General features: G+C 53.6%; 6 protein-coding genes across 6 annotated transcripts; 2 read left to right on the forward strand and 4 right to left on the reverse strand.

Annotated features, from left to right (window-relative positions):
* Positions 1–1628, reverse strand: QC764_119300 (uncharacterized protein; the record flags this gene model as incomplete). Its single annotated transcript, XM_062943192.1, has 3 exons — positions 1–183; positions 246–1279; positions 1502–1628. The coding sequence occupies 3 exons, from the start codon at positions 1626–1628 to the stop codon at positions 1–3; spliced, it is 1344 nt and encodes a 447-aa protein (XP_062806265.1).
* Positions 1629–7970: 6342 nt separating this feature from the next.
* QC764_119305 (uncharacterized protein) lies at positions 7971–8157 on the forward strand (the record flags this gene model as incomplete). The annotated part of the gene is made up of 2 exons (XM_062943193.1): positions 7971–8057; positions 8113–8157. The coding sequence occupies 2 exons, from the start codon at positions 7971–7973 to the stop codon at positions 8155–8157; spliced, it is 132 nt and encodes a 43-aa protein (XP_062806266.1).
* Positions 8158–11561: 3404 nt separating this feature from the next.
* ACU9 (Malate synthase, glyoxysomal) lies at positions 11562–14150 on the reverse strand. Its single transcript, XM_062943194.1, is given in 4 exon segments — positions 11562–11979; positions 12039–13017; positions 13080–13832; positions 13843–14150. The coding sequence occupies 3 exon segments, from the start codon at positions 13438–13440 to the stop codon at positions 11691–11693; spliced, it is 1629 nt and encodes a 542-aa protein (XP_062806267.1). The 5' UTR covers positions 13441–13832; positions 13843–14150; the 3' UTR covers positions 11562–11690.
* A 1067-nt stretch (positions 14151–15217) lies between these two features.
* On the reverse strand, positions 15218–17678 carry FUM1 (fumarase fum1). The gene is given in 5 exon segments (XM_062943195.1): positions 15218–15805; positions 15869–16892; positions 16983–17429; positions 17508–17536; positions 17543–17678. Coding segments are annotated over 3 exon segments (1614 nt in total). The 5' UTR covers positions 17383–17429; positions 17508–17536; positions 17543–17678; the 3' UTR covers positions 15218–15615.
* Positions 17679–18245: 567 nt separating this feature from the next.
* GIN4 (serine/threonine-protein kinase gin4) lies at positions 18246–22589 on the reverse strand. Its single transcript, XM_062943196.1, is given in 6 exon segments — positions 18246–18356; positions 18369–18620; positions 18679–18999; positions 19064–20775; positions 20832–21554; positions 21614–22589. The coding sequence occupies 5 exon segments, from the start codon at positions 22282–22284 to the stop codon at positions 18400–18402; spliced, it is 3648 nt and encodes a 1215-aa protein (XP_062806269.1). The 5' UTR covers positions 22285–22589; the 3' UTR covers positions 18246–18356; positions 18369–18399.
* Positions 22590–23463: 874 nt separating this feature from the next.
* On the forward strand, positions 23464–27429 carry SMC5 (Structural maintenance of chromosomes protein 5). The gene is made up of 5 exons (XM_062943197.1): positions 23464–23564; positions 23628–24998; positions 25059–25949; positions 26000–26072; positions 26131–27429. The coding sequence occupies exons 2-5, from the start codon at positions 23787–23789 to the stop codon at positions 27240–27242; spliced, it is 3288 nt and encodes a 1095-aa protein (XP_062806270.1). The 5' UTR covers positions 23464–23564; positions 23628–23786; the 3' UTR covers positions 27243–27429.
* The last annotated feature ends 308 nt before the right edge of the window (positions 27430–27737 follow it).

Raw genomic sequence — 27737 nt, forward strand, 5'->3', positions numbered from 1 at the left:
CTACTGCCTCTTCCTCAAAGCCGTTGGGCTAGAGGAATCCCCGTCACTCGTAGGTGGGCTCTCACCTTGAGCGTTTGCATTTCTGGGAGCCGCGGCATTGTCCCTGTCCTTGTCCTTGTCCCTGTCTCTGCCCTTACCCTTGCCTTTGTCCTTGGACAGGCATCCCTTGACCAACATATGCCGCTGGAAACAAAGTCAGCACATGTAGCTGATAGACAACCAAAAAAAAACCGTCGAACACATACCTTGAGTGCATCCTTCCTCGAGAAGGTCCTTTCGCAGTTATCACATGGAAAAGGCTTGACGGCCAAGTGTATCCTTGAATGCCTCTTGAGGTCATGGTTTCTGTTGAAGCTATGGTTACACTGATCACACTTGAAAGGACGATCTTGCAGCGGCGGTTGCGGGTGGTGGTATCCCGCGTAGTTGTGAATGGGATACGGATGAGAAACATGACCATACACCACCATGGGCTGGTTTGGCTGATGCAAATTGGTCATCATCGAGCCCTGCATGCTTGGATACGGAGGATACGTGGCTGGGGGCTGGTGATGAGGCCGATGGGATCCGGCATATATCGGAGAATGCATCCCTGGCATCAGAGGACCTAGGGGGTTTCTCCCAGGGAGAGGCCCACCCGTGGCGTTCGGGGATGGTCCGGGCTGGGAGGCATAAGGGAACGTCCCTTGCTGCGGCGACGACGCTGTTGGGTAGTAAGGCGCCGAAGGTGAACGGTACTCTGACCCGACCGGCGGTGAACCTCGATTCGTCGACGACTGAGGTGCTGCCTGGCCCTGACCTGCGAGATCGGGCAAAGCAAGAACCGACGGTGATGGTGACTCCTGGGAGTGGGAAGGCATGCTTGAACCGTAAAGAACCAAAGAGCCAGCACTCCCATTCACACCAGCGTTGTTTCCGCCAGCACCGTTGGTTCCTAGCCCCCCGCCTCCGTTCACACCACTGCCGCCACCACCACCGCCGCCTGCTGAACTGGAGAACGGCGGATGACCTTGGTATGCTGAGACGCTCGGCAAGGCCCCGCCGTTAGCTGGGGATGATGAGGTTCGCCCGTGATACTGTGGGAGTGGGGAGGTAAAATTGAAGGGAATAGGTCGTTGGAAGGCCCCGGAGGTGGAATTGTTGCCCGAATAACCGTAGCTGCCCGGGGGCACCGGCGTAGGCCAGCTTCCGTGGCCGTAAAAAGACGAACCGCCGGCCGGTGATTGCTGCGAACTGCTGCCGTTGATTCCTGATGATGGGCTAGTCCCGTCCGCCACTGCTGCCTCTGATGTGGGAGTCAGAATACTTGTTCTACTGGCAATTGTGATGTTGGTATGGCTAGAAGGATAAGGGGAAGAGGAGGGAGGAGAAGAGGCCGAGGGCGCCGCCGAGAACGCCTTCCGAGGGGCCGGCTCAGAAAACGGCAGCGCCCTTTGGCCATCATCACTGTGGTCACTTGGATGGGTCATGGCTGTAGAAGCCTGTCTAGGGTCTCGCGTACTTGATAGATCTGAGTGAGAATACATCCCACTGACTGACGGTAGATTTGGCGCTCCCTCTCTCCTTGCTGCATGGTTCGGAGGAGGGGACAGGGAATCCTCTTCGTCGCCAGACTCAGGATGCGACATCCTTGGCGGTGGTGGTGCTGGTGGTGGTGGTGGTGGTAGTGGTGGCGGAGGCATGCTTAACTGATCAAGCTGCTTTGCTGCCCTTGGTTTGGCGGAAATCGTCGTCACAGACAAGAGAGAGGAGGTAGCCACCGGAGGCTACAAGATGTGGTGGAAGATCGATGGCTTGATGGCGGTGAGATGGAGAGGCGTGGCTCACGTATCAGTTTTATACCCGTTCGACGTGACAGCAAGTGCTCGCAAGGTTTCCAGAAGATGGCGGCCCTAGCACATGGCGCAGATCAAGTTTCGATGGGGGCGCAACTAAGTTCTTCAACACCACAAAGTCTGATAAGACGAGTATGCGTGTGACCTGGGCATGAAAGCCTCTTGTACTTAAGCTTTTGATGCGTGGAGGTCGTTGACAAGGCCTGGTGGAGTGCCGATGCTGAAGGGGCGTTCGGTACGAAATACACGGTATGAACACTGCCAATAATTGGTAGTTTTCGGGTTCGGGACCCTGTCGGTAATCTGGCCAGGTCCAGCTCCAGGTCCAGCTCCAGGTCCAGGATCTGGGAGATGGGTAGAATGACGACCTCAAGCCAACCGCGCTGGACTGTTACTGCTGCCTCGTGTTGCTGCTACTCTTGCGCGGTTCCCCTCGTGTAGTTGTCCTTCATCAGGGACCCGTTGTCTGACGCAGTGGGGACGAGGTATACCGACAGGCTGGAGACTTGGGACGGGAGAGGAAGCGGGCTGGCGGGGTGGGTGCCGGTGTTAGGGGCGGATGTGTGGGTGCCCTTTCCCTCGTGCTTTGTACTTTCAAAAGATGGGGGTGGAAAAGCGCGTCTTTGATTTGGGATCGAACCAGGCCGGCCTGTCTAGCGCGGGAGGGCTGAAAGGACACGAACTGGGGATGTGCTGGTGAGATGAGTGTGCCACACCCTTCTCCTGGGACTCGCACAGACTTGAAATTGGCGTGCTCTTGAAAATGCGTATTGTGGACTCTGCGATGCAATGACAGCAGCAGGCTCCCGGAGGAATGGGCACAGCACAGCGCGTGTGTACGGTCTCGGATGTCTCAGGGCCAGGCTGTGGCGCTTGTTGGCTGAGTGGGCTAGCAGGTGGAAGGTGTGAGGAGAGGTACAATGTAGCAGAGCCTTCTGGGTTGTCGTAAGTATAACTGGTAGTCCTGTTGCTGTGGTGGTGGTAGCGGTGGTGGTGATGGTGGTGGTGGTCGTCGTCGTCGTTGTTGTTGTTGTTGGTAGACTGACATGGACGTGGGATGGGACAAGGCTTGAGGTCGGTGCTCAGGCTTGCCTCCGTTGCGGCTTCCACGTTGAGCTGATATCAAAGCCAGTGATAGATGTGTACTAAGCAGGAAATAACTACCCCAAACAGGTCCCCTTCGTGACTCCTCAAGACGTGAGTATCAACTTTGAACAGTGTTTTCCCCTCAGGCACTGGGGAAAAGACAGCAGTGTATGGAAGGCCGGTACATTCAAGACTTCTTAACGAAAGACATACCCCCCCCCCCCTGCCCTGCCGCATGCACAGCTGGGAGAGCTCTGCGGGACTGGGACTGCACAGGGCACGGCTTGCTGGGAAAATGTCTGCGAGCCTGGTGCCGAGACCCTGGCTCGACTCTTCTTGATGTCGACACACATGGATGTGTACTGTAAGTATCGTATGGCCGCCCCCAGTTACGGGAGCCGTAATACGGCCACCCACGCTGGGCGTGTGTCTACTGTACCCAGGCTGAACGACACCCCAGTGGACAAGCGCAGCAGGAGGAGCCAGAAGCGGTATAGCTTGCCTGTCCGAACCGACCTGAAGATCGGGGCTCCATCAACCTCCAAAACCTTTTGACGCTGCTTCTTACCAACTCGCTCAAATGCACGTTGAGGGCTGGGGGAAAACACGAGGGGTGCGTGAGGGAGAAGCAGAGGTTGAGGGCAAGTATGGCAGCTTGTCTCTTCCACGCCTGGCCGAGAGAGAATATCCACCAGAACTCGACTTGGTAATGCTGGGTTCAATATGTGTGTTCTTTCTCACTGTCGAACACTCAGCATGTACGGTTCTTGGCAAGCTAGAACCCTGGTGCGCGGGAGGCGAGCACCAAGAGACGGTCGTTGACAGGGAGGTCAGATCCCTCACTTTTTGGCTGTGCCTCTCCCACGCTCACCTTTTGTCCCTCCCACCCGTGCACCATGCTTCCGGCATGCATGCCGCATGCCCCCCTACGCTACACCTTACCTGGGGGTGGGAGAGAGAGAGAGAGAGAGAGAGAGAGAGAGAGAAAGAGAGAGAGAACAAGAGGGAACAGGGAGAGAAGTTTTCCATGTCCTGTACGTGCATGGAGGGGGGGTGCTCTGTCCGAACTTGTCCAACTGGCTATCTAGCTATCTGGCGAAGCCCTCACTCACCTCAACCAGCTGCCAGAATGGGCTCAAGCTCCCCCGTCTCCCGACCAGCTGATGTTGAGTTGCCGCTGCGCGGTTTTTGTCTCTGGTCCCTGCGCTCCGAATTATGACATGCCTAGTAGGTGGACTTGGCCGCATGTCAAAGAGAGCATGATTGATGCGCACCAGGGATGACAGGTGGACTGGTGCATCGCGGTCCGCTCTTTTGGTCCCAATTCAGGTCTGCCACGAACGACAGCAAAGGATAGCGGCATGTCCCCAAGAAAAACAAGCTGTTTTCACCAGAAAGTGCTGCTAGCCCTACTAAACGTCAAAGCGATAGCTTCTTTGCCGAGTTCGTCCCCTCTATTCGGTCCACCTGACAAAGCCTGTTGGGAAACTGGGCTGGTGAGTGGTGGTGGTGGTGAGCAAATGGAGCAATGGGATGACATCTTGGATTTTCCCCAAAGCACAAGTCCCCAAGCCCGCACCCCGGTCACCGGTGTCTCCCTATCCATGCTTGGCGGCCCTCTTTGACGAGATGCTCGCGTCTCGATTCGGATTAGACCCTTTCCAGCATCGTGGGCTTCCCTGTGGGCCAAGTTCCCTGCTGGGTGAGTGGCCAGTGTGGGCCGTGGGCTGGCCAGCCCATCTAGACCTCTTGGCATTGAACAAGGCCTGTGTGTGCCTGAGCAAGACATTGGATGGCCCCCCCAACGAACAGAGGGTTTGGCGAACTGGCTTCTCTTCTCCCGATGTCTTCCGCGGGTACAAAGACACCAATGTTTCGCCGTGATCAATGTCGGGGACCAGGTGCCCTTATCCCGGCATTGGGGGAAACGGCCATTTTCCCACATCACCGCCTTCCACCATCTCTGAGATAGGCATGTCGGCATGTACATCGCGGTAGGGGTAAATTAGCTCAGCGTAGCTTTCCAGCGGCACTGGCGCTGGGCTGATGCAGCCATTTTCTCGCTCATCGTGCGCGTGGCGCTTTCCTATCTGCAAAACCCATTCGAGTCGATTTGGTTGTTTCAAACACAGATCGGACACGCGGCCGGCACCTGGCTCTTTCGGGATGGCTCTCAGGGTTTCTTCTTTTGCCGCACCATCTTTGTTGTTGGAAAGTTTAGGCTCCGAGCCCGTCTTGTGCTAGTGTTGTTGGGGGACCGCTCATGTCAACACAAAGCAGAGCGCTTGAAGGCACTGCCGCAGGTGTCCTTCCCCCAAGACCTGCCTGCATAGCCATCGCTTTTTTCAGCTGAGGAGCTGGCTGGCCTTTGGATACCACTGACCAGGGCATCCCCTCATGCATCCGCCCTGGCGTTTCCCCATCGAAACCCAGTCGCCGGGTGTATTGGGAACCACTAGTTCCTCTGCAGCCTGCACGGGATCATCATATTCAGTTGTACTATGATATGGCATTGTCGCACGGAAAGCAACCTCACAGAAAAAAGGCTCCGTAGCATGGTGAACAGACCACCCAGCGCGCTTTTTTTTATTTTTATTTTTATGTTTGTGTTTTATATATATACATACATATATACATACATATATACATACATATATACATACATATATGTATGGATATATGTATATTTATGTATATATGTATGTATATGTATGCATATGTGTATGTATATGTATGTATATATGTATGTATACCTGTATGTATATATGTATGTATATATGCATGTATATCTAATTTTTTGGTTTTTTTTTATCTCTGAGCGAGTCCCTGTCAAGGACCTTGGGCGAGCCGAGATGGACGAATCCGTCGGTTGACCGCTCCCGACCCGTACCGCGATTGGCGGGTATGGCTTTTGCGTGCCGTGAATGCGTCAGAACGGGATGGGGGAAAAGGACGCTGTCTTGTGCCGTTCCCCGCTCATCATTCCGCTCGGTTTTCCACAGATGACAGTATCTTGTCTGCTGTGTGTGCCTTGTGACGAGAAATGCCAGTGTTCTTATATCACTTTGACTGTGCCTATGCCTGCGCCATGCTTCTTTTGCCATTCTTGGCTGTGGTTGTTCGCCATCCAATACTGCTGCGGTCTGAAGTCAGCATCTCTACACCGTCGTCTTCCCCTGATCAAAAATGGCGATGTGCCTGGTTCCTGGACACCTGGTTTTTGGGTTTACCCCAACAGCCCGGGGGTTTGGAGATGAAGAGAGACACGGAGACGAGCCTTTCCTCCATTCGGGAATTTTTGACGAGACTGTGATTCCAGTGACCAACCATTGTAGATTTCTTTGATGGCGGGTGGTTTATTAGACAAGACAACCACCGTAGTGAGGCTCCAGCAGAAACGTACTTTTGCTGTTGCCATTAGGATTTTCCCGTGTGATCGGCCTCCTTTGCTTTCAGAGATGTAACACAGCATTCTCTTTGTGTCACCTGTGTCGAGGACACTGAAGATGTTGAAGATGCCATGCTTTGTCGAGATCTAATGAGGAACTAGGACAGGCCAGGCGCCCATTAGAACCTCGTCCGCTACAGCTTTCCCACAGATGATCGGCTGCGGTACGTAACGGCACACCCTGGAGCGGGTCTAGTGCCGCCAGTGCAATATAGTACCGTCAAGCAAGGTTTTGGAGAATCAGAACCAGAACAGATATCGTATGGATTGCATGTGCTGCTCGTCTATCCTCTCGGGGATTGCTCAATGCGACCAGACGGCGCACTTGCTTGCGGGGGCAGCCCAGGCGATGTTACAGCAGAAACGAACCGACCACGGCGGGGTCAATGATGAGCATTACAGTACACCTTTGGTTTGTTTCGTTTCGTGTAGAATGGTGTCTTCGTCTTTCCTCACTTGTCGAAAAGGCACGGAATGTTCTACTTTCTGGCTGCTGCAGGTCCTGGCTGCCCGCGGCTGACAATCCATCCGCTGACGATCAGATGTGCCTGCCCCTGGCACAGCAGGCCCATGCTGCAAAATCGAGGAGACAATCACATAATGTGCAGTTGCTGAGACTGACCGACCTCCACGCATTTTTTTTTTTTGATAGCAAATGTGGCGTGCGACAAGCAATGGGAACGGTTGAGACCAGCGACGGGTAGCCCATGTGCTTGTTTATATCTCGGGAGGCTGGGTCGAGCCCAATCAGGGTGCGACCTCGTATTCCTTGATCGGCCCCAGCTCATCAAGACAGGATCTCGTTAGCAAAGACAGCGTTGCTTTGTATGAAGATCCTGTCGCGTGTCGTCGAAGTCGAATGAGGCTCGAAAACAGTGGCGCTTGGGTTTCTCAAATGCGCACACAAAGGCGGCGGGGAAGGGCCGCTGCGGAAAGGCGTCTGGCTTTCTTCGACAAGGACCCAAGCCACACACACACACACACACACACACACACACACACACACAGATGAAGAAGAGCCACGATGGCCTTCGACGCCCTCCCCCGCAAGAGGACCTCGCACCGCAGCAAAGCGGTCCGTGCTGATCTATTTGGCCAACCCCCGCACACCACTACAGCGCAAACCCGGGGTGTGGAAAAGAGCGGGAGATTTGATAGGCTGGGAAATACCGAAATTCACAACAGCCAAAACGAGACGTGATCCCCAATACTTTGATGCAAGCTGTCGGGAAATTTGAACAGCTGGGAGCTCACAGAGAGCTGGAGCAAGGGCCGGGATAGGAGCAGCCCTCGATATTGCGGAGCCAGTTCATACAGCACTCGGCACAGGTTCTGTGCTGTCCTCGCCCGGCTGGTGCCCGAAAGGGGGAGCCGACAGACAGCTGGTTGTTGAGCCGCAACTCCGCCAGATCTTCTCAAGCTTGGACGCCACAAGCGGGCAGCGCCAACCATCTGAACCGGGAGTTGATCGCCACAAGCTCGGAACTGCAGAACTAGCCTCCTGTCAAGAGATCAAGATCGTGGCCGTTTTGACAGCAGCCTCTCGCGTCTTCCCGCGCCGGCAGATACAAGAGCGAAGCCACAACGGCACACTGCTGCCGATGTCCAGAGGTGGAGAGGCTGAGCGGCCAGGCGGAACGGCTGGAGTGAGGCGGGCAGCTCGATACCACAGAGTCGGTAGCTGCGTAGGCATTACAGCAATGAAAGCAATTCCTGTCTTCTTGTTCACACCTTCCCAAACAGGACGTCTTTCTCCACCCATCTCAACCGCCGCATCTTGGACTGTAACCCAGCATTCCTGGGACCTGCATCTTACACAAACCCCCATCTGAACTTCGCCGCCGCGCTCATGTGACATCCGGCTTCTCCCATACATCACGAGCAAACCAACTTTCGTGTAGCCAGTGGATTCTTGTCAAGGACAAAACTACGTGAGCGGGGAGTATTCAGGCGTCCTGGTAACCTGCCACCAGTTTGGTTCGGCCTCGACCATCCCCACAGCTCCAAGAAAGGGGCGAATACGAACGAAACGAGATGCTAAAGAAGGCCGTCAGACCTGCCACCCAAGCATCCGCTACCGACGGTCCGGTACTTGGTCTGCGCCCCTGGTGCCGATCTCACGATAAGCTTAATCCTCACCATCCCACTTGCCAACCACACCGAGCAACACCGAGATCACGCCGGACCAGACTACCCATACTGGGTGTTCCCGTTTCTCGCCTCCAGCAACTCGCCGCTGCTACATGGAATTCCCGCCGTCGAGGCCCACAAAGTTTGCCAATTTTGTTGTCTCCGTCACACGAGCCCCAACCTCGCCCCCCCTCTAATTCTCAAGGAGGAAAATTAGATCGCTCAGCTGCTCGGGTTCCTGCGTCAATGAGACACACGCAGTACCACGGGAAATGGAAGAATGGGTTTAAATCTCCGGGCTGATTTGGAACGAGTTTACTGACGTCAGACAACATATAACTTTGAGATGTTCTTATGTTTGGCGAGCAAAGGTAAAAGCAAAAAGGTGTGGTGTCATTGTCTTGGATATGCAGCTTTCCAGAAAGAATTGCGAGAAGCAGTAGAGTAATCCATTTTTGAGACCTTTCCTCCGATAGGGAGGGCCGTGTATACGAGCCTTTGACTTCGGGTATTTATGCTCAGGTCTCAGAAGAATATGTCTGTGTTTTCTCTTCGTCGAACCGGTGACGCAAGGGAGGGGGGTCTTGGGTTTGTTGTTCGTTCAGGGGCCAATGGAGCCGATGGTGGATAGGGGGCCATCACGAAGCATCTATCACATGAGGTATTTTGCCTTACACGGTCAATACATGTTTTCGGGCGTCAAGACAGGACCATGTTTTGCGACTCCGTCATGGTGCTATCGACTGGCTTTCCAGGTTGCCAAACTTTGTATGTGATTCTCCACTTATGGGAGAAGGCGGGAACAGCCACACCTGTCCAGAATCATCTTTTAATAAAAAGTCAAACGTAATCTGGTGCCTGATTACGCAGGTGAGCATTGCCAGCCCAGTCCAATAGTGGTTGGATCCACGAGAGGGTCAACTCAACAAACTTGAAGCGAGGATGAATTGTGTCATGGTAGGCATCAAGGGCCACATCGACCCGCTTGGGACTGTAAGTTGCGGAGAGAACGAGAGTTAAGGGGGAAACCATGTCGGACATGCGAAGGCCCTACCTTAGGTACTCTTGCTACCGCAACAACACCAGCTTGACGGCCAAGATGCTGGGAGTGTCAGGAACGCACCCCAGATAGCCTCATAGACATCACACAAGAATACACAAAGTTAGACCTATCACTCATGTAATTTCATTCTAATCATGAGCAGTCAGATCATCAGGTCCGTCCATCAGCCTACCTCTCTCATCTCCCTCCACGCATCCTCATCCGCATCTCATACATCCCAAACAACAGCCCCAATACACAATTAATCAAACCTCACGAAACCCAAGCATCCCAAGCTAACCCATAACCAGGTTGGCAACAACTCTCTCCACTGAGTAAGATAGCTTCGAGTTGATCACCCAACGTTGAAAGGAGACACCTCAGCCGGGAAAAAAGAAAAGGCAAAGGCAAAGTACGAAGCGTAGGTGTCGAAAGCCCCCCCGAAGACAAGACCGGACCAAATGCTGACCACCAAACCGACCTCAAGACAGCTCAGACATCGTCACAAGAGAACCCCATTCTCAACTCGAGAGCCAATGATAGAATGATCCATTGGGTTCCCAGGAACAGGATCGACCTCTACAAACCTCCGGTGGAAAGCCCCCTCCCACACAGACAAAACGCCCGCTCCCTCCGGACAAACACCCGGCCAGCAAACCAACAACAAGACATTGCTGTTCCTCTGTGGGCCGGTATCAAAAGAGACTTTATCACACACAAACAGTCCTCATCTTGTACACTTATCCCCCCATCATATCGACGTACCCGGGCCCAAAGACCATATATATATTTATATTTATATACATAAAACCTGGCTCAAAGCCCTCAGCATTAGATTCCCATCACCACCACATGCACATATCACCACTTGCAACGACACCACAGCCACCTAGCTATCTCAGGTCCCACACGAATCACAGTATAATCAGGATCTTCCAATTGCAGTGCTATCGATTGAAGCCCTGGGTGAGGTGGTGCGAGGTTGAAGGCTTGCATTGGCGCGCGGACATCGGGCATCAACACCACGGCAGTGTATCAACCACGACACTTGCAAGCACAAGTATACACTGCAATTCATAGGGAAAAGAACACCCTGCGGTGTTGATGATAACGGAAATGAATGGGTGTGATATGAAAGGTAGGTATGCTGTGGTATGGTGGCAGTAAGATAGGCCACAGAGTGTTAACCCTGAGTCACTCTCGGAGCAATCGTTAAGTCTAATTCTACACCTGGTTTTATAGCTACAACCTCAGATTATAGGATAGAGTGTTGTAGATATGATGGGGGATGCGTGGTATAAAGATGAGAGGGGGGGGGGGTGGTGGTGCACATAGAACAAGTCCCTTGAAAAGGGGGTAGTTACCTATATCGGCACACACCAACTAAGACACACGCCAGCCTTGACTCTCTGATGGAGAGAAAGGACCGGAAAGGTATGTATATCACCGAACCATGCGTGTGAGCGCATGGGTCAAAGCTGTGGAAGAGGAGGGACTGATGGGAAGCACTACTACTCCACCCATTCACCTTCGAGCACTCCACGACGGTGACGGTACGTGCCCACAGCCCTGGTCACCCCTCTCTCTTCTTCTCTGGATTCCGTCCGTTCCGCAGTGTTGTTGTGGAGATCTGAAGTCGAGAAAAGACTTCTTGCTGAGATAAATAAGCAGTCACATAGGCGGGACTGTGCGGGGCTTGTTGGGCACGTTGGGTAGAGGGGATGGAATATAGATAACAAAGACTTTGGATAGACTGATGGGTGATGGAACTGATCAGTAGATCATAGGATGCCCTAAACAGACTAAACAACGGACAGCCAGATTGAGGAGGCAGCATGCTGACAGATAGACTGATTGCTCTACACCAACTACACTCGAGGCAACTTAACTTCAAGAGACACCATGAACCAGACGGTGGGTGACCGGGCTTTCAATGGCCCAAACACTTCACCATCAATACACCAAGCCATCCCTCTTAAGGTAGGTAAGATCTCATAATATCCAATTCATATTTGCATCTCCTATAAAACCAAAAAAAAAAAATAATATCAAACGCAACGCCTCAAATGCACAAAGTTTACAGTCTTGCTTCTCTTCGCTCACTACCACATCATCATTAACTTCTCCCCCCATCACCCCCCTTCTCCACTTACAACTTAGCAGCCGCTCTCGCCGGACCAGCAGATGTGATCTCATTGTACAGCAGGCTCGTCAAGAAATCAGCATAGTCCTCACCGGTGACCTGACCGGAAAAGTACTGGGCCGCAAGACCATACTTGTTGCCCTGAGGAGCCTTGCTGGCGAGCTCCTGGGTCTGCTCCTTGAGGAGCTTGAGGGCGTACTGCTTGTCAACCTTCTTGCCCTCGGCGGTGGTGACGCCGTGGCGCACCCACTGCCAGAGCTGGGAGCGGGAAACCTCGGCTGTGGCGGCGTCCTCCCTGTTTTCATCGTCAGCATCGTGTCTCTTCGTCATGGTATGCAGCGGAGAAATACTCACATCAAGTAGTTAATAGGAACACACCCAACACCCCTAATCCAAGCCTCCATGTAGCCCAGGCCAATGTTCAGGTTCTTCCTGATACCCGCCTCGGTGATCTGACCCGGCACGTTCATGTTCAACAAGTCATTCTGACCAATCGTGACATCCTCCCGTCTGACAAACAGCTGGTTGGGAGTGGGCATGTGCTTGTTGAAGATGTCCACCGCGATGCCCGCCAGCGCAGGGTGAGCAACCCAGGTGCCGTCGTGGCCGGCCTTGACCTCGCGGAGCTTGTCCGCTCTGACACCCTCCATAGCCACCTCGTTGGCCTTGGGGTCGTCCTTGATGGGAATCTGGGCAGCCATGCCACCCATGGCGTGGACACCGCGCTTGTGACAAGTCTGGATGAGGAGCTTGACGTAGGCGTCCATGAAGGGAACGGTCATGGTGACGGCCGACCGATCGGGAAGGACAAAGTTGGAGTTTTGACGGAACTTCTTGATCACGGAGAAGATGTAATCCCACCTGCCGCAGTTCAAGCCGGAAGAGTGGTCGCGGAGCTCGTAGATGATCTCGTCCATCTCAAAGGCGGCGAGGATGGTCTCGATGAGGACGGTGCCGCGGATGGTGCCTCTGGGCATGCCGATGTAGTCCTGAGCAAGGTTGAAGACATCGTTCCAGAGACGGGCCTCAAGGTGAGACTCCATCTTGGGAAGGTAGAAGTAAGGGCCGAAGCCCATCTTGACGGTCTGGAAGGCATTGTGGAAGAAGTACAGACCGAAGTCGAAGAGAGAGCCAGACATGGGCTCGCCGTCGACGGTAACGTGCTTCTCCTCCAGATGCCAGCCACGGGGGCGGACAATCAAGGTGGGGAGCTTCTTATCAGTGCGGAGCTTGTACTCCTTGTTGCCGATCTTGAAGTCGACCTGGCGGCGGTTGGCGTCGTAGAGGTTGACCTGGCCGTTGATCATGTTGTCCCATGTGGGAGCGCTGGAGTCTGTGAATCACATGTCAGAGCCACCGCCCCTCCCTCGATCTCATCTCATTCCCAAAACTCACCCTCAAAATCAGCCATGTAAGTCCACACATCAGCGTTCAACGCGTTCACCACCATCTTGCGGTCAGTAGGGCCCGTGATCTCCACACGGCGGTCCACAAGCCCGGGAGCGGGCGGCGCGCCCTTCCATGTTGGGTTCTCGCGAATGTGTCTGGTCTCGGGAAGGAAGTCAGGCAGAGCGCCCTTGTCGAGCTCGGCCTGGCGGATCTTGCGGCGCTCAAGGAGAGCCTTGCGAGTAGAGTTGAATGACCGCTGGAGAAGGGCCAAGAAAGCAAGAGCTTCCGGTGTGAGGATCTTCTTTTGTGACTCCGAAACGGGGCCGAGGACGTTGACGCCCTGAAGGATAGACTCGGTGCTAGGCATTGTGATGTTGTGTGCGTGGGGTGATGTGGGTGTGTGTGGTGTTTGCAAAGCTCCGTTATCCTAAAAAGGGGAGGCGAAGCTGTTTATATATATATATATATATATATATTTATGTATTCTAGAACAGAACCAAAAACGTTAGGACCTCGTGACGAAAGAGCAAGCTGAGTCAATCAACAATCGCTAACGGTTGTCAAAATGCCGAGGTGAGCCGCGGGTCAAGTACTTAGTCGTAAAACAGCTGCCAATTGGTAGGTGGGGGGGAGGGTGGGCAGGGTGTGGTTCACCCAAATTGTGGAGGAAGAGCTGTATGGGGAAATGGAACAAAGAAAAAAGGCGGGGAGTGTGAGTTTCGATTGACGTATGAGTGCCGGGAACGCGGATGTGTGTGTGTGTGTGTATCAGAGAAAGTGGGAAAAAAGAACAGGACCAGAAAGGGAGAGATCTCGAGCTATTGTCATAACGAAGCTCTCCCTCGAATCCAAAACGCGTGCCTGTGACCGACAGACAACGACCTCAGACGGGCTGATTGAGTCAAGAGAAGGAACCAACCTGACTCACCGATAATAAAACCAATTGTCGTGTCTCCCTCAGTAGAGAGACGTTCTCAGAGCAAGATGCGCGATGTTGTTCAAGAAAGCAGAGGAAAAAGCTCCGGCATGCGGCGAAAGCAAACGCTTGGAGTTTTTGATGATGTGCTGTCAAAACGATGACGTCCCTCCAAACACATCCAGAACCCAACATGAACCCAGACCTATATCTATCCAACCCATCTTCCCCCAAGACAATCTCTGCCTCCCTCTGCTTCCTCACCACTCGGCAATCCCGGTTCAAGGGACCCCCATCATCGCCTCCCCCAGAAAATCCATAACATGTGGTTGGTCTCTTCATGGCATTCACTTCCCATGCTCGCTCGGCCGTCCGGGTCCTCCCACCGCTGCCATTGGCCAAATGCGCTACCCCACAATCAGGGGAAAACTGGACAAGCTCACGGCGGGTGCAGCTCTTCACATGTGACATGTGCCGCGCCCCTACCAGCGTAATGACTTGCGCCCCGATGACCTCACCCTTTCAGTCCCTCCGTCGCCATCCAATTCTTTTATGTGGTTCCTAAACCTCGTTCTGCAACCCCCAAAGTCTCCATTTCTCCTTCTTATTCCCATCGAAGTAAATCACCCCCTTCCCTCCAGCGATATCGGCGATTACCCCCCACCAAACAGATTACTTGATCCCATCGAGATAAAGAGATTCCTCTTCCAGTCCTTTCCTTCCATACATCATAAGCCAAGCCAATCACCCCCAGCTCCCGTAAGCCAAGAAAAGTTGGGGGTTGGCAAAACCAAAAAAAACAAAAAGCTCTCCCCACTTCCCTCGCCTTTCTCCACCACCGCCGTGAACCTCCGATCTGCCGGCCCAGAGCCGAGGTCATCGCCCCCCCCCCCCTCTCCCCTTCCCCATATCATGTCCTCATCGGCGTCATGCATCCGCCTCTCTGCCTGCGTTGTCTGGTTGTGCTATGACACCTCGCCTGTCTGCCCTTGCCCGTTTACTACCGGCCGCCCCGTCCGCCCGATACTTTCCGATATCTCTTACTCTTCCTTACCAGGGTTTGTGTCGACGGTGATGCTGCATGTTGCAATACGAAGGGGGAAAAAAGGGCTTCAGACCCGTGATTCCAATTGGCATATCATTACGTTGGCCAGACCAGACCACATGGAACATCATACATACCCATTCACCATAGCCGTGGCTCGGCTTCCTTCTAGCTCTTATCTCAGTGACACATCATGAAACAACCTTCTCTCCTCTCCCCGCAAAAATGAGCATATATAGCAGTGGTGGTATCAATTTAGTTTTCTTCATGGCTAGTTTTCTAATCATAACACATCTTCGTAGAGGTGAAAAGGTAAGGGGTATGTAACGGTAAGGTGAAGTCATCGACACCAAGGGGTATATTGTTACACGCAGGTGTGTTTCACGCAAAAGTGATGGGTGGTGGGTGATGCGGTCAGGCATATCGCTGCCTTTGGGTTTTAACCCCAAGTCTCACATATCAAAACCTTTACCCAACCAAGGGGAGCCTTTATCGAGACGACTACACGATGCGCTCGCCGACATCACACAACCCCTCTACGCTCTCTCTGGGTTTCCAGCATTCTTCTGGTGGCTGGCAGTTTAACCCTTGTAGGGGGAAGGGCCAACCATGAGCTCGGGTCTGACGAGGGTGTCAAACTCCTCCTCGGTGAGGGCGTTGAGCTCCATGGCGGACTCCTTGAGGGTCAGGCCCTTCTTGTGGGCGTTCTTGGCGACCTTGCTCGCCATGTCGTAGCCAATCTTGGGGTTGAGGCAGGTAACCAACATGAGGCTAACAAAGTGTCAAGTCAGTATGCAATATCTCACGAGTCAGCTTGAGTTCAGGAAGACTTACGACTCCTTCATGATGCTGGCAATCTTCTTCTCGTTGGCAGAGAGGCCGACAACCAGGTTCTTCTCAAAGCTCTTCATGCCGTCGGCCAGGATGCGGATGCTGTGAAGGAGGTTGCGGATAATCAGGGGCTTGTACACGTTGAGCTCGAACTGGCCGTTCATGCCGCCGATGGTGCAAGCAACCTGGTTACCCATAACCTGAGCGCAGACCATGGTGAGGGCCTCACACTGGGTGGGGTTGACCTTGCCGGGCATGATGGACGAACCGGGCTCGTTCTCAGGGAGGTTGAGCTCGCCGAGACCGCAACGGGGACCGCTGCCGAGGTAGCGGATGTCCTGAGCAATCTTGCTGAGCGAGGCAGCGAGGGTGTTGAGGCTGCCGTGGGCCTGGACGATGGCGTCGTGGGCAGCGAGCGCCTCGAACTTGTTGGGGGCAGTCTTGAACTCGGTGCCGGTCATCTTGGAAACCTCCTCGGCGATGGCCTCGGCGAAGCCCTCGAAGGTGTTGATGCCGGTGCCGACGGCGGTGCCGCCCTGGGCGAGGAGGCGGAGGTCGGGGAGGGAAGACTCGACGCGCTTGATGCCGAAGTCGAGCTGGGCAACATAGCCGCCGAACTCCTGAGCGAGGGTCAGGGGAGTGGCATCCTGGAGATGGGTGCGGCCAATCTTGATGATCTTCTTGGCCTCAAACTCCTCAACCTTGGCCTGGAGCGCATCGCGAAGGCTCTTGAGCGCAGGGAGGAGGGTGTTCTCAAACTCGAGCACAGCAGCAATGTGCATGACGGTGGGGAAGGTGTCGTTGGACGAAGCCGAGCGGTTGACGTGGTCGTTGGGGTGCACAGGCTTCTTGGAGCCCATCTTGCCGCCCAGAATCTCGATGGCTCTGTTGCTGATGACCTCGTTGGCGTTCATGTTGGACTGGGTGCCGGAGCCGGTCTGCCAGACGACGAGGGGGAAGTGGTCGAGGAGCTTGAGGTCAGCAACCTCCTTCGCGGCCTGCTGAATGGCCTTGCCGATCTCAGGATCTACATATTGCCCGTCTGGTCAGCCCTCGTTTCTTCTTCGGACGACATATACCAGAGCGCATTGCAAGAGCGCAAAAAGAGGGCACATACCAAGGCCATAGCGCATGTTCACCGTCGCCGCAGCACCCTTGAGGATACCAAACGCCTTGACGATAGGGGGGGGCATGCGGTCCTGGGGCTGGTTGATCTTGAAGTTCTCGAGGGAACGCTCAGTCTGAGCGCCCCAGTACTTGTCAGCCGGGACCTGGATCTCGCCAAAGGCATCGCTCTCGGTTCTGGTGTTGGCCGACATTCTCGCGGCACTACTGTGGAAGGTTCTCTGGTGGCGGATGGCGGGGTTGGCGGTTTGGCTGGTGGAAAGTGACGAAATGGGAGCGTTGCACGCACCGGCCGTCGCCTTGAGACATGTGCTCAGCGACCGGCTGGCTGTCCTCGGCAGCCCAAGGCTGGCGCGGGCTGCGGGCCCGGCAATGCGAACCGATCGAAGCATGCTGGGGAAAGAAAAAGTCGCCTGACAAACAAACCGTAGCCCTGTATCTAGCGCCGAGCGGCGGTTAGCAGTCGTGCTGCGGGAGGGGGAGGTGCGGGGGTGCCCGATCAGCTACGTACTCGTACTTTGTGTGAATGAGATAACTCCGGCGCCCCCCCACCAAAAAAAGAAGAGATACCAGAGGGAGAGTGAGTTGCTGCGAGAATGAGGGTATTAGATGACAGGAGAACGATGGGCCAAAAAGTTGAAATGGAAAACCGCGCTCTCGCCTTTTTTTTCTACCCGCGACCACCTTTTCCCAACCACTTGGCTGACCCAGCCTGTCAACCCATCCGTCCGCGCCGGTCCGGCAGATCCCGACATCAGAAACCTCAAGATAATTGGGCAATTCCCAAATGTCCCACCCCCGGAAGGCCAACCGGCAATTAACGAATTGCAGAATCGAACAGAACATCGCCGATTCGCCTGCCGCTGCCCCCGGCAACCCTGCATCGCTAACAAAACAAACCCCTGAATTCATTCTCAAGAGCAAAAAAGGGGGCTTTCTGGTACAGACAAGTGGTAACACATTATTTGATTACATTCACCCTGCCTGGCCTGCTACCTAACAACCCCAGAATTTTATGCACGAAAGGTATAGAAAACCTCAAACAAAACTCGAACCTCCAAGCGCGGGTATCTAGCAAAGCATCTAGCCTCATCTGTCGCTGAATGGGGGGGGGGGGAACCAAAAACACACCCCTTCCCTGTTTCCCCTCCGTCATGCTCCAGCGCTACAGATGCCAACAAAACAAGAATAATCCCCCCAGCCAAGGCCCCCGTCTTATCCATCTGACCCGATCATCTCCAATGCTTCCTTCTTTCCAAGTGCCAGATGCAGACAGTGGAAAGAAAACCTCCTAAATTCCCTTCCAATGTGGCCAATAGCAGGTGTGAGAGAATGCCGAAGAAAAAAAAAAAAAAAAAAAAAAAAAAAAAAAAGGTGCAAAGAGGATATTCGTCCGGCCATCGTCCATATTAGGAGTTGAGCGTCTTGATCATCATACTGATCTTCCGCTTGTCGGTAACCATGAGAGCCCGGTTATCGAAAGCAGTGCTGATGGCCTCCACCACCTTGTGGAAGCTGCTGGCGGCGCCCTTCTCCTGTGTGAACCGAGCAATGCAGAGCTGGTTTCGCTTCCCGTGCTCAATGACGGTCATGAGCTCGATGGCAAAAGATACTTCCTTGAGGTTGAGATCTAATGACGGAGAGGTGATCAGCAAGCGGACCTCACAAACAATGGGAACAAAACCTACAGTTCTTGGCAGCGACACGGGCAAAGATGATGTTGCGCTCCTTGTCAACCTCGATATCCTTGATGCCATACTGGCGCCAGTCACGAAGCAAGATCGCCATCTCCTGACGCGCGCGCCGCTTGGGGATGGCAAAGCAAAGATATCGCATGGCCGGCTTGACCCTGAATAGCCGTGCCAGCCAGTTTTGCTGCACCTCAATCTTACGGCCACCCCCATCGCTCTCAGACCAGACACTTTGAGCGGCCATACTGTTGTGCTTCTCCTTAGATCTCTTCTGAGACCTGCCGTCTTCGTGGACGTGCACATCTTCAAACTCGGAATCTATCATGGCAAAGCAAAGTTAGCATGTCACAGCTGAAGACATAGCACAGCGTCTTCTTCTCACCTCCAATAGACATCTTCGGCCCATCCTTGTTGCTCTTCCAGAACGACAAACCAAACGCCTTCTTCTTCTGAGCGCGCGATGCCACAGGCTCGTCGATGGAATACGAGACAGGCCTGCTGGGCCCGCTAGCCTCCGAACCGGCGTATTCCTCGCCGTGCTGGGGGAACGTCCCGGTGGTGGGGGTAACGGCGGGGCTGTTTCCATCCTTGGAGGCGCGTTTGAACCAAGATGACACCCTGTTCTTGGGCTGCGCACCAACGCCATTCTCTGTATTGTCAACCGAGCGGGTCGGTTGATGACCCGAGTAGGATGCATGTCTTCGTGACTCCTGAACAGCGGTAGGGCGTTCGTTCTTGGTTGGATGGAGAGATAGCTTGCGGACGTTGAGCGGCCGCGGAACCGCAGCCGGATCGCCACCTTCTACCGCCGTTGGCGAGTTCACCACCCGAATGGTGTTCTCAGCCCGGGACAAATAATCCAGCCCTCTGTTCTTAACACGAGCTGGGGTTTCCGCAGGGACAGCCTCCGGGCTGCTCTCATAAATAGATGGAAGCGGGTTGACTGTCTTCACTGAGCGGTTGTGAATCGGATCTGACACCACCCGACGATCAGGAAGATGAATGCTTGAGCCAGGGTCAAGGAGTGAGACTTTATGCGTTACAGGCGCAACCTCCAGACTCTGCTTGCGGATTGACAGAGGAGAGACGGTGGGTCGGGACGGAACTGGAGGCAATGGTCTGCTATACTCTCGCTGGTTACTCGCAAACGAGCGCGGACCAGCAAGCGACGACTGCGACATTTGCGCAAAAGACGAGTCAGCCAAAGAAAAGCTCAAGTGGCTCCCTTCACGGCTCTGAAGTAACGTCTCGCTGGGCGCTGACACGAGGAGTGAGCTACCGAAGGCTTCGTCAATGTCTCGGGCAATCGAGGTATGAAACTGTTTGAGTTCCTCGCCCCAAAGCACCCTCTCCTTCTTGTTGTTGACATCAGCCATAGACACGGTGGTCGTAGGCCTTGGGGTCTTGGTGGCTTTCCGTGGCGAGTAGGCATCGCGGTCGTATGTCGTATTGTCGCCCGCAATGCTAGCTGGGGCAGCCACAGAACCATGTCGGCTTCCCTGATACTTCTGACCTTTGCGGACTGCTGAGAAGTCAACCCCACGCCTGGAGAGCCTGCTGCTGACACGAACTCTCGGGGTGCTGTGGTGGCTATGAATTGAGCCCATGGAGCCCCGAGGGGTTCGCAGACGACCGGCTGTTGTCGCGGTCCGTTGCGAAGGGGTTCGAAGCTGGTGTCGCACCGAACCACCCTTGGACCTGTATGAACGATACGAGTGCGAGACAGTGGTGGGAGAACGTCCGATGCCATCCTGAGAGCCATTGCGGTGAATTATAATCTTGGCGTGACTGGCGTACGGGACAGAATGGAACACCCGGGACGCATTGTAAGGATCATAGCTGCGTATTGTGCCCGTTTCGTCCTTGTCTGCTTTCCCCGGCACATTCGAGATGACTGTGAACTTTGTCACTGCTCGTTTCTGACCGTATCGCCCTGGCTGGGTAAACTCGCAAGTGGAGATGCGTTTGCCCCAGTTGGGAGGCTTGAGGTGATGATAATCGCTCTTCGAGATGGGTACGTTGTTGTTGTAGTTCTCCAACTGGACTTCACGGTGATTATAGAGTAGGTGATAGAACAGTTTCTGGTCGTTCGGTCTGCCGGAATGGTTAGTTCTCTGCGTTGTCACCGCAATGAAGGCAGGAGAACTTACTTTTCCTGGGCCAACTTGAGCTTGAGCTCAGCTTCGGGGTACGCGTGCCAGAGCGCCTTGAGCTGTCTCAGAATCTGAATGTCCACCTCCGCCTCAGGGATGGGCGAGACATTGCGTTTCTGCAAACCTGATTGCTGGCGCTGTTCCCACTCGAAGCATTGTGGAATATCGGGGTACTTGAGGATGAGCGGGTGTTGCCACATCTGGGCCATGGTGATACGGTTCGCAGGCTGGGGCACCAGCATCCTCCGGATCAGATCCTGAGCTTCCCTGCTCAAATGCGGGGGCATGCGGTACTCGGCGCGTTTGGCCTTTTGAATCATGACACCAAGGTCGTCGTCATCAAACGGCAAATAGCCAGCAAGCATGACGAACAGGATGACGCCCATGCTCCAAATGTCGACCGCTGAGCCTTTGTAGGCCTGGTGTCGAAGCAACTCGGGAGCCGCATAGTGAGGACTTCCACAGGCCGTTGTAAGCTGATGGTGTTGGCTTTGTTGCAAAGCCGCCATCCCAAAGTCTGCAATTTTGACCTGACCACTGCTGTGAAGCAGAATGTTCTCCGGCTTGAGATCTCGGTGGCAGATGTTCAATGAATGGCAGTAATCCAGCGCACTCATGATCTGGCGGAAGTAAAAGACGACCTCCCATTCACGTAGAGCACCAACGGAGCGGATAAACTCGAACATGTCGCCTTTTTCAACAAATTCGGTGACCATGTAGCTAGTAAGGAGCATCGGGTTAGTCCACAATTCGAGCACGCACGGGGTATGCTGACTTACATCTCCGACCTGTTCTCCCAAATGTCAAGCAGTTTGATAATGTTTGGATGCTCGATGAGCTTAAGGACGGCAATTTCGCGCTCGATAGCTATCGGCATTCGACGAAGACCGCCTTCCGCATCGGTTTGGGTAGTTCGATATTCGAGCCGGTCAAGATTCGCCAGACTACCCGACTGGTTGATGAAGGCAGTACTTTTGGACAAAATCTTGATGGCCACCAATTGGCCAGTAACACGGTGACGTGCGAGACGAACACGCGCCGAAGTCCCCTTGCCTAATGTCTTGCCCAGCTGCCAAGGTCCAATGTGTGTCTTGAGCTGTCTTGTGGTGGAGGCATTAGAAGAAACATTGGAAAACTGAGAGATGCGCCGGGCGGCTTCGAGGTCGACTTCCTGAGAAACAGCTGAAAGATGCTGATTGACTGGCGCAGGGCGTTCTACTGCAACTGGTCGATCTGATGTGCCTTTCGTCTGACGCTCGACTTGATGACTTGTACCGGCGACAACAGATGTTGACGAGCCTCTGACAACCTTCTTGGACCTCAATACGTAATTCTCATCATTGCCTTTGTGATGGGAACGCGCCGTGCTGACGACTGTTGTATTGTTGACTCGCTTGGTCGTGTCAGCGAGCGGCTGGCGGCCATGTCGCGAGTTGCTGTGCCTATCCATGATTGACGGGATGGAGGGCGGATCAGTACATGGTCCGATGCAGAAAGGACTGTAAGAAGCAAGTCGACGATCGGATGGTTGGAAAGTTGCAGTGATAGAGAAGGAGTCGGTTGGAAGATGTAACCTCGAGAATTAGAAACTGTAAATGAATTAACGAGTGGTGTTGAGGTCCGACTGGCGATGGAAGGAAAGACACACAAAAATGAGTGTGTAAGAAGCTAAACGACTGTGGTGGTGGTGCGAAGGTCAGCACTGCCCGGCGACGATCTGGAGAGAGAAGGAGAGTGGGAGTTGGGGTCGGTGGGCGGAGTTTGATAGATGCAGCGAGTGGAATGGCGGGGAGTGAAAAGCGTGGGGCCTGAGGGAAGGGTAGGAGCGAGAGACAGCTTGCATAGCAACCAGCTTTGTTGTGATCAAAACAAAACAACCCGCTGCAACAGAGTCGCTGCCAGGCTCGCGTGGGCCTGAAAAACCAGTGCTTCAATGGGGCTGGCCAGTAAGATGGAAACGCGATAGGACATGGAACCATACAGTGCATTTTACGGCTTGCTCGTCGTCACCTACTATGCCAGGGGAAGCTCGGTATCTCGAGTTGTCGAGCTGAAGGCATTCGGAAATTAAGACCCTTGGGGTGTTTTCTGCCAGGATCCAACAGTACACGCTCTTGTGTGCTGGCATCAACTACCCATATGAGTAGTTTATCGATGACAACACGCATGTACCCAGTATCAGAGAATCCTCTGTGTTGTCTGTACCGGTATATCTCAGTGTTGGTGTGGAAGAGGGTGAGGAATGCAGCAGAAGCATGGTGTTTTGTTTTTATGTGCGATGGAATTCCAGACAAAACTGGTTGTGCCAAGTATTCTGGCCCCAAAACACGATCCCGGAACGACTTCTTCATGCCGATACATCTAAAACTACTGATCCGATCGATGATACATAATATCTATCTGCCCATGGTGAGAACCTCTGGTCCCCAGCAAAGGGGCTCCTTCGTTCTTTCGAGCCTACACTTGTCATCATGAGATTCGAAATGATACACCCATATTTTGTATTGTCCCGAACAGTTGTACTGTAACAGATCGAGATTCCATGGCCACTCGTACTCGAAAATCCATCCACCTTGTCGTTCTCCTTCGTTGATAGCAGCTGTGATGTTGAACTTGGAACAGCCGAATATAACATCTTACCTAAGCAACAGCAGTTGCATTTGGCGAGCTTGGACGACACCGACTGCCTCTTATTGGCCAGACTTCAAGGTCGCCGTGCACGGACTTTGGGTGCGGATTGCAGTTCCACCCTTGAGTTAACCAATTAACCCCAACCCCCACCACGCGCTGCACCAAACGCGACGCGTTCTCAACCTCTTGAAGGTCACGCTGTAACTACGAAAGGCGGGCGTATTCCTTGTGGAGTTTGGTCTTTCAAAATAGCCTCTCTCTCGGAAGAATCTTTGACGGAAAGCGATTTACCCAGTCTATTTACACCTTGGCTTGGGCGAAATGGCGCCAACGACCTTGCTGAAAAGAGCCGCCCCAGATGATGCCGACGACTACAGCTTCCTACGACGAAGACGGGGAGATGGGCCACGGGCTTATCACGATAATGACACTACCGCGAACGAATCAGCAAGTACATTCCAACCGGGTGCAATTGTGCGAGTGAAATTACGCAACTTCGTTACCTATTCCGAAGCCCAATTCTTTCTCGGACCTAACCTGAATATGGTTATTGGGCCAAACGGCACAGGGAAAAGTTCGCTGGTCTGTGCCATTTGCTTGGGACTTGGTTATCCGCCGAACGTACTGGGGAGGGCGAGTACTTTTGGCGACTTCGTCAAGCACGGCAACGATGAGGCGGAACTCGAGGTTGAGCTACAGCGGAAGCCTGAAGATGCCGAGAACTACGTCATTGGGCTTGTCATCAGGCGTGAGGATAATAGTCGGAAGTTCACTATCAACGGAAGCCGTTCCACCCTCAAGGATGTTCAGAAGCTTATGCGGAGCCTTCGTATCCAGATCGACAACCTATGTCAGTTCCTACCACAGGACAAGGTGGCGGAGTTTGCTGGGTTGACTCCGGTAGAGCTGTTGGAGAAGACTCTGCATGCCGCCGCGCCACAGGACATGATTGTGTGGCAGCAGGAATTGAAACAGGGATTCAAGGAGCAAAAGGAAGTGCAATCCATCACGGACAAGACTCGCGAGGACGTCAAGAGGATGGAGGACAAACAGCGGCTTCTGCAGGCGGATGTCGACAAACTTCGTGAGAGAAAGGCTATCCAGGAAGCGCTGATCAAACTGAAGCAACTTCGACTGATCGCTCAATATCAGGAGGCCAGGGAACACTTTAACGATGCCAGAATGCGTAAGAAAGAGTCACAGCGCGCCTATAAGAGGCTCGAAAGAAGCGTCGCGCCTGCCCTCGAAGCCGTCAATAGAAAGCAGGATTATTCTCGCAAAGTTAGAGGCGTCGTAACTCTTCGGCGACGAGAATTGGAGCAGGCTGTAGCCGAGGCCGACAAAGCGCTGGGTCCGGTGGAATCAGCAAGTGGGAAAATGACGCAGATCGAAAACGCGATTCGGACGGAGGAAGACAATTTCAAGGACAAGAGGAAGCGGATGGGTGCTTTGAGGAAGGAGATCACCGATCTGAAGGCAAAGTACGCACAAGAGCCCAAGGAATTCAAGGCTGGTGAATGGAACCTCCAGATTGTGGGTAGTTTGAGCAGTTATGTACACTCGAAAGGTTTGTGTCACTGACAGTTTTGACAGCGAGAGCTAGACCACCAGAAGCGCGAGAAGCAGCAGAAGGCCTTGGATCTTGTCCCAGAACGTGACGCTATCAAGACGGAGGGATATGGTTTGAGGCAGCAGAAGATGGCATTGGTGCAGGAACTGGAGGCCCTGGACTCGCAAGAGGGCCAACTTCTCAACCAGCTCAAGAACATGAACCCTGATGCAGCAGCGGGCTGGGCCTGGCTCAAAGACAACCAAGGAAGGTTCGAAAAAGAAGTCTTTGGGCCTCCCATGCTAACGTGCTCCGTTAAAGACAAGCGCTACAAGGACTTGGTCCAGTCCATGCTCCAGGGATCTGATTTCTTTTGTTTCACGACACAGACCAGAGCGGACCACAAAAAGCTGAGCGACCAGCTGTATGGGACTTTGGGCCTTTCCGTTACTGTTCGGACTTGCTTTAGCTCATTGGATTCCTTCAAGCCACCTATGCCTAAGGAGCAGCTTTCACGGTATGGCTTCGATGGCTATGTTCTCGATTTCCTCGACGGACCCGCTCCCGTGCTGGCCATGCTTTGCACAGAGAAAAGACTACATCAGTCTGCCCTTAGCTTGAACGAGATTTCCGATGACCAGTTCGAGCAAATCCAAAAGGACGAGCTCATCAACTACTTTTCTGCTGGTCGCAAGTTTTATCGTATCATGCGCCGGAGAGAGTATGGGCCGGGGGCGGTCTCTACGCGCGTCACTGGGTTCAGCGAGGGCCGGTTCTGGACAGACCAGCCGGTTGACGGTTCTGAAAAGCTCGAAATCAGACGCAAGATCGAGGAGATCGATGGAAAGACTGATGAGTTGCTGACAAAGTTGAAAGAAGTGGCCGAGAAGCACAAAACACTCACAGCGGAGATCAAGGAACTTGAGGAGAAGAAGGTATGTATCTTTTCCTGTCGCATACCTGGATATAACTAACCAACTATCAGAGCGGTTTAATGGCGCAGAAGAACCAATTGCAAGCCGAGTTTACGCACTGGAACGGCCTGCCGGACAAGATAGGTATGACAGACCCCTGGCAGTGGACCCGATTGTGGTGTATTAACAGAGCCGCTCCCAGATGCCAAAGAAAAGGTCCAAGAACGCACCCAGAAGGAGCTTGACGAGGCCAAAGCTCGCAGGGTGGATCTTATGAGGCAACTCGACGATGCCACCGTGGACATGTCCAAGGCCGTCATCAAACACTTCGAAACGCTTGGTGCTATCCGTAAAACGCGACAAAAACTCCTCGAAGCCCAAGTCTGGGAGCTGGAGGCCGAATCGGATGTCAAGTGCCTCAAAGATAAGAACGCCGAGATCACAGCCAGACTAGAAGACGAGAAAGCAAAGGTGGAACAGGCTAAAAAGGATGTCGAGGAGTTTAGACAAACTGCCGGAGAAGCTCAAGACAAGGTCAGCGAGTTCTTGAACGATGAGAACAGGGTGGCCCTTCTGGCAGCTGCTCGGGACAGGACAGTGGCCGAGTTTGAGGGATCAATCACGGCAGAGCAGGCGAAGCTGGAGATGATCGAAGCGGGTAACCCCCAGGCGCTGGAAGAGTACGAGCTTTACGCCCAAAAGATCGAACAGATTCGCCATGCTGCAGAAAACCAGGAGACAAGGCTGGCCCAGCTCAACGCCAGAATCGAGGAGATCCAGAGCCAATGGGAGCCCCGCCTGGACGAGCTCGTCGGACAGATTAATGATGCTTTTAGCTATAACTTTGAGCAAATCAGCTGTGCCGGCGAAGTTGGTGTCCACAAAGACGCGGATTTTGACAAGTGGGCTATCGATATCAAGGTCAGATTCCGTCAGGGGGAGACACTTCAGCGGCTCGACCAGCACAGACAGTCTGGTGGTGAGCGTGCCGTGTCAACCATTTTCTACCTGATGGCTTTGCAGGCTCTGGCTCAGGCGCCATTCCGGGTGGTGGACGAGATCAACCAGGGTATGGACCCGCGCAACGAGCGTATGGTTCACGAGAGGATGGTGGAGGTTGCGTGCCGAGAGCATACAAGTCAGTATTTCCTCATCACACCCAAGCTGTTGTCGGAGCTCCGGTACGATCCTAGGATGATGGTTCACGTCATTGTCAGTGGAGAGCGGGTGGATGAGACGAGCACGACGAAGATGAACTTCGGCAAGTTTGTACAGATACAGAAGAGGCTGAAGGCACAGGCAGGGAGGTGGTGATGATACCATATGCTGAGGAAATGAGGACCGGGGACTTCAGTTGCAAGCGTTGCTTTAGGGCATGACGAGATTCACATCATGTCGACAGCCAGTTGGAAGGAATGGAAATCTAGCTGTTTGATGATGTCGTGCCCCAGCCACATAGTGGGCATACAATTAGAACATGGAAGTGTTCAACCTAACACGCCTGCTTTGGCTCAAGCTATTCGTTCATTGCATGCATCTGTCAGGGAACCGATATTTCCAGATTTCTATGAAACCCCTTCGCACGTGAAGACCCTGGGGGTTCCCTGTGATATCATGGCCCAGCCGCAAACAACAATTGCTTTGAGGTCCCACCAGAAGACCCTGAAAATCCAGCCGATGGAACCCGCCAAGGTGAACTGACAGAAGCAGGCAGCGCCAAGAGCCGACGGGAAGGGCACAGACCACTTGAGAGACAAATGTCAATGACGTCAATATCCACTTTGGAGAGACAGGCCACGCGCGTGGTGC

Source organism: Podospora pseudoanserina, chromosome 1 (genome assembly GCF_035222485.1).
Source record: "Podospora pseudoanserina strain CBS 124.78 chromosome 1, whole genome shotgun sequence".
Classification (NCBI taxonomy): Eukaryota; Fungi; Ascomycota; class Sordariomycetes; order Sordariales; family Podosporaceae; genus Podospora; species Podospora pseudoanserina.

Excerpts from the sequence above, each read along its gene's own strand:
- GIN4 (XM_062943196.1), bottom strand. The coding sequence starts at position 22,284 with ATGGATAGGCACAGCAACTCGCGACATGGCCGCCAGCCGCTCGCTGAC. Across the intron at positions 21,555-21,613 it reads TGGGAGAACAGGTCGGAGAT|CTACATGGTCACCGAATTTG; the intron begins GTAAGTCAGCAT and ends GCTCCTTACTAG. Across the intron at positions 18,621-18,678 it reads CCGTGTCGCTGCCAAGAACT|ATCTCAACCTCAAGGAAGTA; the intron begins GTAGGTTTTGTT and ends CTCCGTCATTAG.
- SMC5 (XM_062943197.1), top strand. The coding sequence starts at position 23,787 with ATGGCGCCAACGACCTTGCTGAAAAGAGCCGCCCCAGATGATGCCGAC. Across the intron at positions 25,950-25,999 it reads AGGAACTTGAGGAGAAGAAG|AGCGGTTTAATGGCGCAGAA; the intron begins GTATGTATCTTT and ends ACCAACTATCAG. Across the intron at positions 26,073-26,130 it reads CGGCCTGCCGGACAAGATAG|ATGCCAAAGAAAAGGTCCAA; the intron begins GTATGACAGACC and ends AGCCGCTCCCAG.
- ACU9 (XM_062943194.1), bottom strand. The coding sequence starts at position 13,440 with ATGCCTAGCACCGAGTCTATCCTTCAGGGCGTCAACGTCCTCGGCCCC. Across the intron at positions 13,018-13,079 it reads TTACATGGCTGATTTTGAGG|ACTCCAGCGCTCCCACATGG; the intron begins GTGAGTTTTGGG and ends TGTGATTCACAG. Across the intron at positions 11,980-12,038 it reads GTTCCTATTAACTACTTGAT|GGAGGACGCCGCCACAGCCG; the intron begins GTGAGTATTTCT and ends CGATGAAAACAG.